This window comes from Letharia columbiana (assembly GCF_014066305.1).
Source record: "Letharia columbiana isolate WasteWater2 chromosome Unknown Sc0000049_s0, whole genome shotgun sequence".
Taxonomy (NCBI): domain Eukaryota; kingdom Fungi; phylum Ascomycota; class Lecanoromycetes; order Lecanorales; family Parmeliaceae; genus Letharia; species Letharia columbiana.
The window spans coordinates 89,338-106,451 of record NW_023501093.1 but is presented as its reverse complement, the minus strand read 5'-3'; the positions used below and the strand labels follow the sequence as shown (position 1 = coordinate 106,451).

At 49.3% G+C, this 17,114-nt stretch overlaps 6 protein-coding genes across 6 annotated transcripts; 4 read left to right on the top strand and 2 right to left on the bottom strand.

Moving 5' to 3' along the window:
- Positions 1-156: 156 nt before the first annotated feature.
- Positions 157-2,015, bottom strand: HO173_010455 (uncharacterized protein; the record flags this gene model as incomplete). The annotated part of the gene is made up of 2 exons (XM_037312340.1): positions 157-1,547; positions 1,598-2,015. The coding sequence occupies 2 exons, from the start codon at positions 2,013-2,015 to the stop codon at positions 157-159; spliced, it is 1,809 nt and encodes a 602-aa protein (XP_037160745.1).
- A 2,641-nt stretch (positions 2,016-4,656) lies between these two features.
- Positions 4,657-7,122, top strand: HO173_010454 (uncharacterized protein; the record flags this gene model as incomplete). The annotated part of the gene is made up of 7 exons (XM_037312339.1): positions 4,657-4,771; positions 4,819-5,043; positions 5,103-5,215; positions 5,270-5,964; positions 6,013-6,348; positions 6,400-7,030; positions 7,096-7,122. 7 exons carry the CDS (start codon positions 4,657-4,659, stop codon positions 7,120-7,122), a joined length of 2,142 nt encoding a protein of 713 aa, XP_037160744.1.
- Positions 7,123-7,515: 393 nt separating this feature from the next.
- On the top strand, positions 7,516-8,789 carry HO173_010453 (uncharacterized protein; the record flags this gene model as incomplete). Its single annotated transcript, XM_037312338.1, has 5 exons — positions 7,516-7,580; positions 7,650-7,713; positions 7,796-8,480; positions 8,532-8,702; positions 8,758-8,789. The coding sequence occupies 5 exons, from the start codon at positions 7,516-7,518 to the stop codon at positions 8,787-8,789; spliced, it is 1,017 nt and encodes a 338-aa protein (XP_037160743.1).
- A 1,477-nt stretch (positions 8,790-10,266) lies between these two features.
- HO173_010452 (uncharacterized protein) lies at positions 10,267-13,342 on the top strand (the record flags this gene model as incomplete). Its single annotated transcript, XM_037312337.1, has 15 exons — positions 10,267-10,879; positions 10,934-11,222; positions 11,277-11,290; positions 11,341-11,479; positions 11,533-11,645; positions 11,694-11,821; positions 11,884-12,067; positions 12,117-12,152; positions 12,203-12,314; positions 12,364-12,411; positions 12,464-12,527; positions 12,577-12,669; positions 12,720-12,808; positions 12,862-12,941; positions 13,011-13,342. The coding sequence occupies 15 exons, from the start codon at positions 10,267-10,269 to the stop codon at positions 13,340-13,342; spliced, it is 2,334 nt and encodes a 777-aa protein (XP_037160742.1).
- Positions 13,343-13,984: 642 nt separating this feature from the next.
- On the top strand, positions 13,985-15,085 carry HO173_010451 (uncharacterized protein; the record flags this gene model as incomplete). The annotated part of the gene is made up of 1 exon (XM_037312336.1): positions 13,985-15,085. One exon carries the CDS (start codon positions 13,985-13,987, stop codon positions 15,083-15,085), a length of 1,101 nt encoding a protein of 366 aa, XP_037160741.1.
- Positions 15,086-15,407: 322 nt separating this feature from the next.
- Positions 15,408-16,691, bottom strand: HO173_010450 (uncharacterized protein; the record flags this gene model as incomplete). Its single annotated transcript, XM_037312335.1, has 3 exons — positions 15,408-16,320; positions 16,382-16,529; positions 16,583-16,691. 3 exons carry the CDS (start codon positions 16,689-16,691, stop codon positions 15,408-15,410), a joined length of 1,170 nt encoding a protein of 389 aa, XP_037160740.1.
- Positions 16,692-17,114: the final 423 nt, after the last annotated feature.

Below are 17,114 nucleotides of genomic sequence, written 5' to 3'. Positions count from 1 at the left end.
TGACAAACCAAAAATCATATTGCTCTAGCGGCTTCGCCTAAGACTCCCATTCTTATATGCAGATCGACGCCAGCCCCGTGCCTTTCGCAATGCCCAATGCTGCGCTATATCCGCCCAGTAAACACATTCACAAATGATGCATAACATATCATATCGCTACATGACTCCAGCAGCCTTGCTCTTCTCTCTATATTCTTCAAAGCTACCAGTTCCGCCATTTGCACTAGCACCATCGTCCTTTTTCTGGTCCTTGTCTGTCTTCGCATCCCATTCTTCTTCCTCGGCAGCAATGATTTGTTCAAATCTATGCTGCTGGCCTCTGGCGAGATAGATGGGCGCGGACTTGCGCTGCGCAACGGCTTCAGTCATGAGGACGTACTTGATGCTTGAGCCTGGTGCCTCAAACATCGTCTCCGTCAACAACCTCTCACAAACGGTTCTCAGCCCTCTCGCCCCCGTTCCCATGCCCAATGCACTCTTCGCCACTTCTATCAAAGCCCCTCTTGTGAATCGCAATTCTATACCACTCAGCTGAAATAGCTGTTCATACTGCTTTATCATGCTGTTTCTCGGCTCAGTCAAGACTCTTACCAGCGCGTCTTCGTCGAGTGCCGATAGAGCCGCTGATACAGGTATGCGGCCTACAAGTTCAGGTATCAAGCCGTACGTTTGCAGATCTGTAGGCTCGACTAGATCGAGAAGGTTATATTCGGTTAGTGTTGGTTGGTCGGGCGATTGGGGTGCGAAGAAGGGGAGATGTTTTTCAAAGAGCTTGCTTTCCTCTGATCCGGCCTTCACAGAGATGGTGCTATCTCGGCCACCTGACGACACGGAAGATGATGAGGAAGAAGAGCGTATAGGCGAGCCGAATCCTATCGAGCCTTTGGCAATGCGATTCATGACCATTTTCTGCAGACCAGTAAAGGCGCCGGCGAAGATGAAGAGAATGTTGTCTGTGCGAACGTTATATGTTTCTGCTTTTGATGGGCCAGAGGAGGTATTGCCTGAGCCGGAAGAGGTGGAGGAGGGACCGCCCATCATGCCGCCGGAGAGCGGACTGTTGGTCGGATAGCTGGAGTTGGAGGAACCAGGCGCGCGTGCGGACTTCTCTTGCTTGGCTTGGATTTGGAGGGTCGTTCCTTCGATTATTTTGAGAAGTGCTTGCTGTACGCCTTCACCTCCAACATCTTTGCCGTGGCTGACTTTCGCCGTGCTAATTTTGTCTATTTCATCGAGGCAGATGATACCTCTTTCTGCAGCTGCAACATCGTAATTTGCAGCTGCTAGTAATCGCTGGACGCAGATTTCAGCGTCTTCGCCTATGTAACCTGCTTGAGTGAAAGGCGTGCAATCGGACATGCTGAAAGGAACCGCCAACACCCGGGCAAGGGTTTTGGCCATAAGCGTCTTGCCTACGCCTGAGGGCCCGAGGAGGAGTATGTTGGCTTTCTCGAGGGTGAGCGGTGATGCGTCGAAGATTGGGGCAGCGCCTAAGCCAGAAGACGGGGGGTTCAGAGGGATGGCTTGCTGGTGGCCCGGGAATTCGTCTTGAGCGCAATTAGCAAATTTACATTCTCCACGAGAAGTTTTGCTATACCCTCCATTGGATGGCTTTCAGCCATCTCCCTTCGCAGCTGCTGTTGTAGAATCTCATGCTCTTCATCTTCTCGCCGTTGCGACTCTTGTATCCTTTGATAATGATTGTATACGGCCACACTCAAAACCTTTTTTGCCCGTTCCTGCCCTACGACAAAGTTATCAAGATGCTCCTTTAAAGCCTTTGGTGTTAGTGTCGGCGCCCCAAGAATGGAGGCATCTCCAAGAGGCCCCGATGTTCTCCCTCCAGGCTCATATGACCCTGTGAATGGCTGGCCTGTGAAGTCTGAGCGGCGGAATTGGGAAGAGGAGGGTGATGACGTGGACGTGTTGAAGGAGCGGTATATGGAGGAGAGGGATAAATATGAGAGTCTTGCTTGGGGTTGAGGAGACCCGCAGGCAACGAGAAGGAGAGCCATTGACTTGGTTTCGATTAGGAATAAGCCATGGTGCTCTTAGCTCCACGTATCATGCTGCCTTGAATTGAAGGAGCGTAGGCAGCAACCGCTCTCTTCTGCTACCACTTGCTTTGATATCGAAGCTTGCTCACATTCGAGACATTGTCATTGTCGCCGATACCGATAAGGGCAAACTTGAGGGCTAGAGTAGCGGCTTCCAAGGACTCGGGCAAACTCAGCGTTCGACCTAGCAAGTCCGGCGTACTTTAGCTCTCTTTTCGATTTTAATTTTCTTCATTTCTACGGCGCTTGCTATTGACAACGAATGAACATTTTACGCTCGTTATGCTTCTAAACGATTATGAGATCGTTGAGTATTGTGCGCTCACCCAGAATAGCACGATGTTTATCATAAGGGGGCGCAATATCCTAAGATGTATCATCATCATCGAGGGTCACAGCACTACCCTGACGTTGACGTTTACCGTAGGGTACAATTACCCCTACGGATCGGAATCGGAGCACCCTGTGTCTGTGTTAAAAATATATCCACTGTAAGACATTCTCGACACCTGGAACTTTTCTTAGACTGGGCTTCACGTCGGCAAGAAACCTTCACAATAAAGCTCAGAATTCGACAACACTGGAGCAATTGCAGCCAGAGGAAGCACACCGCAAGGAAGAACGGCACTAAAGACAGTGAGTATGCTACAACAGCAAATATAGTTCGACCTCGTCACCGAAAAAGTCGACTAGTGGTCCTGCTACACCGGCATTCAGTTCTTATCAATCCTCTTTCTACCTCAGCTTACAACGGTATTGCGGCAAAGTATAAACTACAGCACCAGTTCCACAACAAAAAGATGCAGAACACATGCGTGAGAAGCTGGAGGGCTGAGAGCATGAGCTGGAGCATCAAATAAACTTTGCAAGCGCGCTACAGCATCTACCGGGCGCAGGACCTATCCAAACGCATACATCGTGGTGGCTCCACACATTGAATCTCAGGTACGTGCTAATCCTCCGGTGGGATATTGGGTATCCACTGTACTTCCTTCAGGCGGCACGCTCGCTACACTGACAGAGACAACGAGTTTGCCTTGATGGATTTCAAGTTCCCCGCATCACTCGCTTCCCCCACTCTCCACCCCACCCATTCTGCTCGAATTTGCTCCTGTGATTCTGTATCCCACGCTTCTTCTTAATTTTCTTTGTCTGAGGATATATCTCGCTGAGATATCGAAATCGTCTCACCGAAAAGAACTTCTTAGTGGTAGCGGCACAATAAGAAGGTGATTCAGTGACGAAATAATACGTTGATATGGCAGTTCGAGGTGGCGACGAGATCACAATCCTGCTGTCCAGAATGGCAATACCGACTCAGTTGTTCGACTGTTTGCTAGAATGGTGTTTGATGTTAGACAGATACTTAAATCTAATGGCAACAAAGACGATCTCGTTTGGAAGCCTAGACCGTGAAGGGCTAAACGTCAGTCCAAGGATATCCTGAAGAAGTTGAAAACCGTTATTTGGGATGGTGTATCGGCGTATCACGATGCCATGCTAGACTTTGGGGTCTAGTTGATGCTTCCAATAACTCCTGTGGAGACTATAATGACCTCACGAGGCTTGTCGGGTCTCGCTTGGATACTGCTTTGTCCGACTTCCTCGTTTTGAAGTTGAGCGAATGTGGATTGTCTGAGGAATTCACGGGTGATTACCACGTCCGCTCTTTCTAGGATTGAAAGTGCGTACGAATATTTACTTCGGAAACTTGATTGTGTTGGGCTGGCTCGCTTTGAAGACGTGAAAGCTCCGACTTCCGATGAATTACTCGACGATTTCGCTGAGGACTCGAGGGCATGTTCCGTGTCGACTTATGGTTGGATATTGATGGCAATGGTGTCGTACTTGTCTCTTTTTAGTGGGAATGCTTCTCGCTCAAAGCAGCTGGTGGCTCGGTCTTGTCACGGCTCGTGGAAGTCTCCCTGTTTCCTCCCGGAGTACTAACCTGACAATCTGAGTGAGTCACAATTGTCCATCCCAATGACGTCGGTTTCAACACGCCGAAGCTGGAGGGAAAGGAAAGCTTTGTCTGAAGAGCAGTGGTGGGCAAAGGATGGGCTCACGGCAATAAAGAGCAACAAAAGACGAAAGATTTCGAGGCTCAACGAAGCGCCGAAGACGTTCTAGAGATGGCATCGAATTCTGCTGGGTATGTCAAGGGCTTTCATGGGTATGTCACAAGTCACAATGGCTTTCACAATAGGGCTTTCACAAGTCAGACGGAGGAATGCGTCAAGTCCTCAGTATGGAGATATACAGTAGTAAGAATTCACCATCGCAAGTGGTTCATGTGCATATTGGAAATTGGATAGCCTCTACTAGTACGGATACAAGTAGGTACGGCTAGAGATCTTGTTGCCCCCATCAGCCCCTAATGCACCATGACGATTGCGGGGCAAGTCGTTGGACGTTGAGCCAGCCTTCACGCTCCTAGCGCAAACCCCACCATCACCACATGTCCATAGAGTTAATTATTGTTAGAGGAAATACTCTCGACTCCTCTATTCCTTTGCCTTGCATTCAATTGATTCTTTTTTTCTCCACCGGTTGTGGCCTTTGCAGCACCCGATCCACCTTGGCCAAGCCGTCCCACCGCATGCTCAAACGAGTCCGCAAGGGCGTTCACAAAATGACTTCTGCCTTGAACTCCGAATCCGAAAACTCCGTCATGGGGATGACGGGTGGAAAGAAAATACCTGCAGATGGTACAGGTAAGTGCCCGTTGAAAGCTTCGAGGTGCCCCAATTGACTTGTTCAGGCGTAATCAAGCTCGACCCATGGCTAGAACCTTTCAAAGATGCTCTCCGAAGCAGATACAGCCACGCTCAGAAGTTGATCAAGACAATTGATGAGACAGAGGGTGGTCTGGAGAAATTCAGCAAGGGTACTGAGAAATTTGGCTTTGTGGTCCATGACAATGGAGACATCACGTATCGAGAATGGGCTCCCAATGCTTTACGAGCATATCTAATTGGCGATTTCAGTAAGGCGTTCTCGTCAAGTTCTTCCCTAGGTTCATCGCTTATAGGCATTCATCACAAGATGAATGGAACAGGGACGCTACGCCAATGACCAGAGGTGAATATGGGCGTTGGGAGGTTACGTTATCTTCAAGAGATGGGCAGCTCGCAATTGCACACGGCTCCAAAGTCAAGGTGGGCTCTATAACTTGGAGGTGATAGGCTTCAATTGCTGACAAATGCGCACAGATCTCTCTGGTCATACCTACGTCACATGAACGCTTAGAGCGAGTACCAGCATGGATCACTCGCGTCACCCAGAATCTGAACTTCTCGCCTGTCTATGATGGAGTATTTTGGCATCCACCACAAAATGAAAGATACACTTTCAGACACCCACGGCCGCCCAAGCCAAAGAGCGTCCGCATTTACGAAGCCCATGTAGGTATATCATCTCCCGAGCTACGCATCACAACCTACAAAGAATTCACGAAGAGTGTGCTACCAAGGATAAAACATCTTGGATACAATGTCATACAATTGATGGCCATAATGGAGCATGCATATTACGCGAGCTTTGGCTACCAAATCAATAGCTTTTTCGCCGCGAGCAGCCGGTTCGGCACCCCAGAAGATCTGAAAGAGCTGATAGATACCGCACATGGCATGGGCATCACAGTGCTCCTGGATATGGTCCATAGTCATGCGTCGAAGAACACTGAGGATGGTCTAAACGAGTTCGATGGGACAGACAACCTGTACTTTCATGAAGGTAGCAAGGGCGTGCATGAGCAATGGGATAGCCGGGTATTCAATTACGGGCATCATGAGGTTCTACGTTTTCTATTGTCTAACTTACGATTCTGGATGGAGGAATATAGATTTGACGGGTTCCGTTTTGACGGTGTTACGAGTATGCTTTATACTCATCACGGCATTGGAAGGTAAGTAACCCGGCAACGACTTTCGTGAATGCCCACTGATACGCGTAGTGGATTCTCGGGGGGCTATCACGAATACTTTGGGCCCAACGTCGACGAAGATGGCGTTGTATATCTCATGCTGGCTAACGAAATGCTCCACAACTTGTACCCTAATTGCCTTACCATTGCAGAAGATGTTTCGGGGATGCCTGCACTATGTGTGGCGTTATCCCTTGGGGGCATTGGCTTCGACTATCGGCTTGCTATGGCGATTCCAGATATGTACATCAAGTGGCTTAAAGAGAAAGAAGATGCGGATTGGGATATGGGTGCTTTGACGCACACTCTCGTCAACCGAAGACACGGGGAGAAGACAGTCGCTTACGCTGAAAGTCACGACCAAGCGTAAGTCGGTTCCGGCGAATACCGTAGGATTGTGCTGACGGACTATGCCAGGCTCGTGGGAGACAAGTCACTACTGATGTGGCTATGTGATAAGGAGCTGTACACTAATATGTCAATCCTCTCAGTATTTACACCTGTCATCGAAAGAGGCTTGAGCTTGCACAAGATGATTAGACTCGTCACGCACGGTCTTGGAGGGGAAGGATATCTCAACTTCGAAGGCAATGAATTTGGCCACCCAGAATGGCTTGACTTCCCTAGAGATGGTAATGACAACAGCTACTGGTATGCTCGGAGACAGTTCAATCTCCCGGACGATGACATGCTACGATACAAATTTCTCAACGAATTCGACTGCAAGATGCAATGGACCGAGGAGAAGTATGGCTGGCTACACTCGGACGAAGCGTGTCTTAGCTTGAAAAACGAGCAAGACAAAGTGATTGTATTCGAACGGGCTGGACTTTTATGGATCTTCAACTTCCATCCTACTCAAAGCTTCTCAGACTACCGTGTGGGCATAGAGGCGGCGGGGACTTATCAGATCATTTTGGATACAGATGACCCGGCTTTCGGTGGATTTGGAAGGAATGCCAAAGGGACAAGGTTCTTCACCACACCTTTCCGGTGGAACGAACGGAAGAATTTCATTCAGGTGTACATCCCGGTCCGCACTGCAATTGTGAGTCATTCCGCTCTCGTACACCGAGCCATGCTTTGAATATAAGCTGACAAATGTCTCGACAGGTGCTTGCATTGGAGTCTACGCTTTAGACCGAAGGAGCACCAAAGACCAGCCTGGCCCGTCACGGCGATGATGATATTGCACCTGATCTTGGTATCCTAGGGTAATTGGCTAGGTCGTATATAGCAGCTTTGAAATCGTCTTCGTTTTTGAGCATCATGAGACCCAAGATAAGTGTTTTGTAGAACCCAACGAGACCGTTCGGCTCCCCCCGATGCGGAGCATGGACATTTGGTGGGGGAGCCAAGTCCGCCGGCAGCTCGGCATTTACCCAAAGTGACGCCCTTGCCCCACCAAAAATTTCCTTTTCCAACAACGACATCATCAACAACAACAACGCAGAAGGGAAAAACAAAAAACCAAAAAGGTGCCCTCAAGTATTCCCAACTCTTCGGTTCTTATTATACACATTAAAGATAATCATGTCTGAAACACTCGTTGGCATTAACGGTTTCGGCCGTATTGGCAGAATCGTCTTCCGTAATGCGTATGTGCCCCGCCGTGCTTTTTCCCTGTCATACCGGCAGCGGAGCTCAAGATAATAACCTATTGGCAGCGTCGAGCACGGTGATGTGAAAGTCGTGGCAGTCAACGATCCCTTTATCGAGCCTCACTATGCTGTAAGTTCAGATTGAGGCCTCTCGATTGGCAACGTCGCCGAGTCTTCGAAGCTCGGACTAATTCGACATTGCTTTTTCCTAGGCATACATGCTCAAGTATGACTCTCAACATGGCCAATTCAAGGGCACTATCGAAGTCAAAGGCTCAGACCTTGTTGTCAACGGCCAGACCGTCAAATTCTATACAGAGAAAGATCCCGCCAACATCCCATGGAAAGACACAGGCGCATACTACATCGTTGAATCGACTGGTGTCTTCACCACCACCGAGAAGGCCAAGGCCCATTTGAAAGGTGGCGCCAAGAAGGTCGTTATCTCGGCACCTTCCGCAGACGCGGCCATGTTCGTCATGGGCGTCAACGAGAAGGAGTACAAGTCCGACATCGAGATTATCTCCAACGCCTCTTGCACAACCAATTGCCTGGCTCCTCTCGCCAAAGTCATGCATGACAATTACACCATCATTGAGGGTCTCATGACTACTATCCACTCCTACACTGCTACCCAGAAGACCGTGGATGGACCTTCTTCAAAAGACTGGAGAGGTGGACGCACCGCTGCTCAGAACATCATTCCCAGCAGCACTGGTGCGGCTAAAGCTGTTGGCAAGGTCATCCCCAGTTTGAATGGCAAGCTTACGGGCATGTCTATGCGTGTACCTACTTCCAATGTGTCAGTTGTTGACTTGACTTGCCGCTTGGAGAAATCGGTCACCTATGATCAGATCAAGGAGACGATGAAGAAGGCTTCAGAGGGAGAGTTGAAAGGTGTGACTAAAGAAGTGAAACGACACTTGGATTACAGCTAATCATAATTAGGCATTCTGTCCTACTCGGAGGATGCGCTTGTTTCCACTGACTTGAATGGAGACAATCACTCCTGTATCTTCGATGCTACCGCCGGCATTTCCCTCAACGAGCATTTCGTCAAGCTCGTTGCATGGTATGACAACGAGTGGGGCTACTCCCGCCGTGTCCTGGATCTCTTGGGTACGTACCAATCTTTGGCTATGTCGCGAGGGGAGCTCTGCTGACTGTGCAATAGCCTATATCTCCAAGGTCGATCACTCGAAGTAGGAATCAGGACAGAGCGCTGGGGTTCGATGCATGCTATGAGCGACCATGTCTAGGCTTCGAGATTATGACCTCTCTGTGGCTAGTACGGTGGCTATGTGTTGATGCGTTGTCAGGTGGCTTAAATAGATACATGTGGCCAAATGAAAAATCAGAACCATGAACAACTTTTCCAAATACCACTCACTACTCTTTCTGCCAGACCTATACAGGATTTGGGAAAGCAGCCATGCATGTCATGCATGCACATAAGATTTTTTTGACGGCATCGTCATAACCATCAGCGATTCTTGACATGTTTTTCCCAGTCTCACAGCTTGGCGAACAGATTCTACGTTGAAATATGGAGTGAAGCGATAGCTGTACACCCCCTTTGTGCCCATCCGCGCCCGCCCCCCCCGCCCCCCCCCCCTTCTCCAAGCCAAACATTCGGGTACTGTCTCCGGGCTGATTGGGTTAGGCGCAGTGTCGGAGCGCTTTAAAGCCGGGTTAAATTGCTACCTGAGTGCGTGGCTTGTGAACCGGATCCTCCCTCCCTTCGGAGATCCCCTCCTGTAAGTACTCGCTCCTACACAGTTTCGGTGAATGTTCGTATTGACCCGGAAAGTGCCCCCAGAATGCAAAACAGAGTGCGTCGGGTCTGACACCCATGGTGCCCGGAAGCTGTACACTAACCGTAGGCGGTTGTGTACACCTATCCCGTCCCAACATGAATACGATACTTCTTTTTAACCCACAAGTGCGGTTGGTGGAAAATGCAATGATAACTCACCGAGGTATATTTCTTGAACGACGAATCGCGGAAAAGACCATTTGCATACAAAGTGGTCTGAAATATCAGAGCGCATAAAATGGATTGCAAACGGTGTTTTGTTAAGTAAGATGATTGGAAAATTAAATTAGGGGGTGCAGTGGTAAATTGAAACCTACTAAGAAGTATATTACCGGGCAGAGACAAGTAAAAATGTCTTGGCAGCGAGAGAGCTCTATGAATGCATTCTTGCTACCGCCCACTTTATAAGCTTCATTTACACGGAGACTGGACACTACTACAAACACTTGATTATACTGTTCTCTCACTTTGGTCTCGCTCATATATGACAAAGCAAGACATTAGCTTGTAAGTTCAAGACTTTTCGTAGTGTGAAGTATGAATGTTCTACTTGCCTTTGCCATTGGTGTCTATTGTTGCCAAAGCTCGATGTTTGAAGAGAGAATACTATCACCTTGTTTCTCCTTTGCAACTCTCATTAGCCACAAGAAAAAAGTTATGACAGTAATCACGTGAATTCCGAGCTTCCAGAACGGACCAGTACTAACCCCAGACCTCTTTCTCTACCAGAAGAATTCTGAATTCAGACCTCATAGACCATGACTTCAAAGTTGTTTTGAAATTGATACCGCCAGGCCCATTCTATCTTCCGTAATATGCTGCTGCGGAGAAAGCTCTTTTATGACCTTATCGCTTGTCAACAAGGACATGGACCCCTACGATGATGATTCACAAATGCTGGATGTACAAGAAAGCTATTCAAGAGGCACCCTACACACGTCTGTAGAAGTGGAAGGACCTATTCATGGCTCCATTCCTTCCACAAGCATGGCTGGAATGTTGGCGCCCAACGGGGATGCGGAGTATCTGAACGTAGCAACGAAGCGACTCCAAGAACCATCTCGAGAGTCTTCCGTCTTGGCAAATAATGTAGCAAACCATCTCAGCATTGAAATCTCGGAGGACCCAATGCAGCAGGGACTTGACGATTTCATCGATGAGCTGGATGAAGCGGAGCACGGGCCTACGGCGCCGTACGTCTCATCATTACCTACCGGACTTTGCTACGATGTCCGTATGCGTTACCACTGCGAGCTCGATCCACCAAAACAGAGTCGGGACTTTCATCCTGAGGATCCGCGGCGGATTTTCAAGATCTACAAAGAGCTATGTATGGCCGGCCTGGTCAACGATCCTATGCTGAATACCGGGAATTTGATACCCAACCCGCTTCTTCGGATCGACGCTCGCAATGTCTCCGAGTCGGAGGTTTGTTTGGTACACGATAAAAGACATTGGGACTTCATGGTGACTACTGCAAGTTCGTACAGTACCGAGCTTACACATTGGTCATGACAGCTGATGTCGCCGTTAGGTATGGCACCGGACGATCTGGTTGTCTTGGAAAGAACGTTCGACTCTATCTATCTGAATGTCACGACTTTTAGATGTGCGTTACTGTCTGCTGGGGGAGCTATCGAGACTTGTCGGGCGGTTACTTCACGGCAAGTCAAGAATGCCATTGCGGTGATCCGACCTCCGGGACATCATGCAGAGTGTAATCAACCGATGGGGTTCTGTATCTTCGATAACGTCAGCATTGCCGCCAAAGTTTGTCGGTCGGATTTTCCAGAGACATGTCAAAGGATCCTGATACTTGATTGGTATGCTCTCCTCCAAGTTGAAAACAGCACTTATTGACTCGTTCGGTGTTGTAGGGATGTTCATCATGGTACTTGGGATTTTTCGCCGCTCCTAACAGACTTGGCTGACAAATGCTAGGTAACGGCATACAGCAGGCGTTCTACCAAGATCCAAATGTTCTGTACATCTCTCTCCACGTTCATGAGGATGGCAATTTTTACCCTTCTGGTAACTATGGTGATCATTTGCACTGTGGTGGTGAGGCTGGATTAGGAAGGTACGTGGTATTTGGAGCCTTCGGGTCATGACTTCCGTTAATCTGTAGTGCAGGAACATTAACATCCCCTGGCCCACCAAAGGCATGGGCGACGCAGACTATATGCTTGCCTTTCAGCATATTGTTATGCCTGTTGCCTACGAGTTCGATCCCGATTTGGTGATTAGTGAGTTCTCGTAGGCAGAGATTTCAGAGGATCTCTAACATGCTACAGTCGCCGCTGGATTTGACGCGGCTGAGGGCGATCAACTTGGCGGCTGTTTCGTCACTCCAGCGTGTTATGCTCAAATGACACACATGCTTATGAGTCTTGCACAAGGAAAACTTGTAGTGTGTCTTGAGGTTCGCGTCTTCCTTACGTATCTACTTCTACGGCCTTCTGGCAACTCCTGACCGCCAACTAGGGTGGCTACAACCTCACATCAATCTCAAAATCGGCTTTAGCTGTGACGCGAACTCTTATCGGTGAGATGCCAGACCGAATACGAGATACAAAAGCGACCGAAACAGGCATCGAAACCGTTCAAATGGTGGCTATGTACCAGTCTCGGTTTTGGACAAGTCTTTACCCCAAGGACGCGCATCAAGGTTGCTCTCTTATTCAAGTGACCATGAGCCTAGCTGATGACCGATCCAGACATTAGCAATAAACATGGCGCGGAGCGCATGCACGGTATGCAGCTTCTACAGTTCCCTACCCTGACAGAATTTGACCCTAGCTAGATGTGATACGTTACTACCAAGCAAGCCAACTCAAGGAGAACCACAACATGATTAATGTCAAGGTGTATCGCGAGAAGCTTTCCAAGTCTTTTGAAAATCAAGTGATTGCAACGTAAGACACTTGTGAAAGGCAGCCGAGTTCATGAGTGACCAGTGTGCAGGCCCAATTTTGAGGACGCAGTGCCACTAGTAGTGATCTTCCATGACCCGTAGGCAGTATCGTATCAACTGTTTCGATTCAAGGTACTGACTTCAGCTTAGGCCGGAATTAATGGGGACGCCACATCCTGTCACCCATAAGCTGGAGTTGCATAATACATGGCTCGTATGTTACACGTTTCACTTTGCAGCGATCCTTTGCTGACCGGCAGAAGGCTGATGACTTGAAGCATTATGTCGATTGGGCCGCAAACCTCGGATACGGAGTTATTGACGTGAACGTTCCTAAGCACCTGACCAGTACTGAAGTATGTTCAGGCCTCGAAAATCATGAGGGTATCGCTGACTAGTGCATTAGAAAAACGAAGGCTATGGGGTAGAAGACGAGGCCGAGCGTCTATCTGAAAGCAATGAGCTTGCTGTATATCTTTGGGAGAACTACATCGAGTACGTTCATGCTCTGTATAATTTCGGAGCATACGTCTGCTGACGTTCCATAGTTGCAATGATGCCACAGAGATCTTCTTCTTCGGCGCCGGATTTGCGTATGAAAGCATTATACATCTCCTCATCAACCGAGGTCAGTGATGTTTTCAAACCTCATTGTTTGCCAAAGCAAGCCGCCAGCTGACGACTTTGCAATTTATAGAAGAAGATTTCACCAAGCGGGTCACAGGTATGGTCAACTTCATCTCTGGAAATCGCCTGAAAGCGGTCTCAGACCACGGCTTCTTCCAGCATGGCCAGTCATTGTCCAAATGGTACCGAGCAAATTCTGTCAATTTTGTGGCAAATAACCATCTGGTCTGGGATATAGACGGTTCTAAGAAACCCTCGAAACGCTTTGGGAATCTCGTGCGGAGTCCGGTTTGTGGCTTGAACGACATGCTTGGGCAGCATCAGGAGGAGGTACAGGGTTTCATCACAAGGAGAGTGGTCCGAAGAGACGATGACATCGAAGAAGCGGAGAAAATGATGTGATTATTAGGTCAGACTTTTCCGGTTCCGCCTGTGATACGATGGATGTTTTTGAGACCTTCAGAATCTGTGAGATGATATGACTGGCGTCTGGGTAGAGTAGGACCAGGATATCGCACTCTTGTAAATATCAAGCTCTGTCTATCCTGCCACCATTGCAGTTGAACATGCATGAGTATAGATTTCTTGGCAGATGACTAAGCGCGCTCACCGCCAAGCTGTTGGCGCTAATTTCTATATGACTTTCGAGCTTCTTCTTATTCCTTTTCGCAGCAATCATGATATCCGAAACAACCATAGCCCTTCGAGGGTTGGCCTCAAATCTGATAGGTATGCTCCAGGGATCATCTCAAGATGCATCTCTATCGACTCATAGCCCCAACGACGGGGTGTTCGCCGGTTGAAATCCCTTGAGATATATCATTCGACGAGAGGGGAGTACAGCTTGCACGAACCCTCGTCAATTACGGGGGCGGGAGAAGATAAAAGGAAGGGTTGAATAGTAAGTCATGCTTCTTTGCTAATATGACCGTAGCTAATTGGGTACAGAAAGAAAGGAGCGTAAACAACAAGAAACCATCCCCCCCCCCGCCCAAAAAGAATCAAAACAGAAAATTTGCACGCTTCACAACACGTATTCTCGCAATGTATATCACAGATCTAGCCAATGAACTTCTCCTACACATTCTGCAATCCTGCCCGACCGTCCCTTCCCTCCTCGCCCTAGCTTCAACTTGCAAGCATCTACACTCCATCTTCGCCCACCACAAATTACCCCTTCTCTACCAATCCTTCGAAGCCCAATACGGCCCCTCGCATGATGCCATCCGCCTTGTCACATACAACAGCAGCCAATCCGCTCACTTACCACGCCCTGCCCCACCGCAATCGATGGCTCTGCTCAAACGCCTCGTCGAAGTAGGACTGATAGCGGAGAAATGGGCGACTGTGTATCCAAGCCAGAAATGGACGGGAGACGAAAGTGCCAATCGCCGGCTGCTGTCTAGCGAAGAGAGATGGAACTTGAGGCGAGCATGCTACCGCATCTGGCTGTACGATATGGCGTTCCACACACCGCAGCATGCTCGTACGGGCAGGGTTCTGCCGCAGGTTGTGAGAACGAGGGCGCAGGTACTGAGGCCCTGGCCTGGAGAACAGTTGGCGGAGATGTTGGATCTGTACGCTATCTTTCGCGCCATCTTACATTCACATATCTGTCCTAGCAATGGCACTGTTCTACGTCGCCACAAGCAGCGATTCCCGGACGATCCGTTCCCGCTTGTCTCGACGACGAAGGCGACGAAGTACAATGACCCGCTTGTTGACTTTCACCAAGCCTTTTTTCACAGCACACCGCACGTCTCGGGATTGTCGATGGCGAGAAACCACCGCCAATATGGGGCCACCGTGGAAGGATGGGGCGACGAGATTGCTCAGTACTACGTCGTGGAGGATATGCTGAAGCTTGATCCCGGACAGCTGATGCATCTGTTTGAGAGCCTGACGGGTCAAGCTGGTTCTGATGCAGAGTTGACGGCGGGCTACGGTTTTGGCAGCAGGAAAGCAATGGTAGAGCATTTCGTGGCAGCCCTGGGGGACTGGTTTGAGAACAATGGGGAGACGTTGGTTGAGACGATTTGTTTTGTCATTGGGGAACGTGGCGGTGATGGAAGGGAGTTGGGTGAGCTGGTTGAGGGTGGGTTGGAGGGGATTTGCAGGAGGGAGCTTGTAGATCTTGTTGAGTGAGAAACGGGTTGCTTTGATGGGTGAAGACATATGGCCTGCACATGCTCGAGATCTTGAGCCATAGATGTGATGGGTTCCGTATATGGGTACAGTGGGTACAACGCTCCTTGGTCAAGCAATGTGATACTAGAAAACCGTTTGTTCTCCTACTTCCTGTGCAACATTGACATCTTCATGCTCGCCCATATGCCCATTGACTTCCTCGATCTCGTTATGCGAGACCATTTGATAAGACCCACTTGATCCTCATCCTCGGTCGCTTCCGCACGCATACGCACCGCTGCTGCATTCTTCCCATCCTCTTCTCCTGCAACCCTCTTGCCTACCTTTGCCGACTTCTTCTCAGCCGACGTCCAGCGCCTTTTCCTGCCCTGCCCCACCACGCTGCTTCGGCTCCTGGCCTGTGGCTGTAAGCGCTGACCCCGTCGACGGTCTGGGATTGATCCCGATGATTGATCTCGAGGCTGCTCGGGCCGCCGGTCGTTGATCTGGCGGCAGATGGCGGAATCGACCGCTTGGTTTTAGGTGTGGGCGGAGGCTTCTCTTCGGAAGGTCGGTAGACTCGAGCACGCTGGCACGGGGGACACGGTGTTGGTAGGTCGTGTGGGGAGCCTGAAAGGTCATTGATGCGGGCGTTGCAGTCGTGGCAGATGGCGACTGGCAAGTGTGGGGAGGGTGTTGGGTTGGGTTGAAGCTGAGAGGCAGGTTGGAGTTGGGTGTTTGGCTGGGCTATGGAATTGGCTTGGGCGTTGGGAAGCAGCTGTTGGTACTCCGGGTGGGAAGCTGCAGGATATTCACCGTCGGCAGGCTCTGGGATTGCACTTGGAGCCGCAGAACTGAAGCTCTGGTTGGGTGGGTATCTATGTTGAGGACTAGAGCGTTTTCCACGTCTACCGCGGCGTCCACGTTGAAGAAATGCGATTTTGCTGTCAGTGCGACTCCTTCGTCGATGAGGTTGCTTCTTAAGGCCACCTTTCTCGAAGACCTTTTGCTTTGCCTTCAGTCCCGAAAAATCGTTCTGATCAAAGTCAGCCTCGGCTACATACTCTGAGATGAAATTGACATTGTTGTTTTGTCTCCGGCTCTTGCTCCGATTTGTGAGGTTGGCATTGTGACCAACCGCACCCTGCAAAGAGGCTCTACCAGCTACCTGCAAAAATCCACTTTGCTGGGCTGCGGTCATAGGTAAGTACTGTCGAGCTACACCCGCTCCCTGGTCCGTTGAATAGGATTGCCTTCCAAGTGCGTATCAGCAACCATTTGCAGGGACGAAGTCCAAGGAAGGGATCAGCATACAGCAGGGCCGGAGAATGAACTCTTGAAACACATAGACCAGTACCTTGCGGAGTGGCTGGAGTGGTCGCCCTCATGGTCTTGGAGTACTCGATATAGTTCGTTGCTGCTTGGTCCAGCGCACTAAGTACATCAAGGCCCATTGGCTCGTCTGTATTCGTTGGCAGGAGCACATAAACTATAGAATGATCATTGGCAGTTTACCATCTAGTATGCTTAAGCTGTAGGCTGTAGCCGGCTCTTTGGCCCCTCCACCGAGGTCGGTCGCTTTGGTAAGATGACCTCGTTTGATTTCAACTGTCGTTTGAGACATCACATGCTACACCACGAAGGTCAAAGAACTGTGATAACAATGGTTTTACTTCCTCACTACTCAACCAGAAGGCTAGAATGGAATTGGGAAGTCGAATTTGCGTAAATCGAGGTTTAAGGGAAGGATGGAGTAGTGTTCTTTCCGTCACTTTGACACTAGCCTAATTGCATTCACATGTTTACTTGACTTGGGTACATCAACACCCGTGAAGCTTAATTGGGCTTGATTATTGCAATTACAACACTTCCCACAGTCTACTCTCACCCCTTTGTGGAGCCATGTATACAGAGTATCAGCAAGGCCACCAGCTCTGCACAAAAGCCTCTCGGCGCTAAAGAGAACACGCAAAGTGTTAACGGTAACGTCGAAGGTTCCATTCATAAAGCAATAACCTCTGTTTCAAAGGAGCAGCCCAGCGTGCTC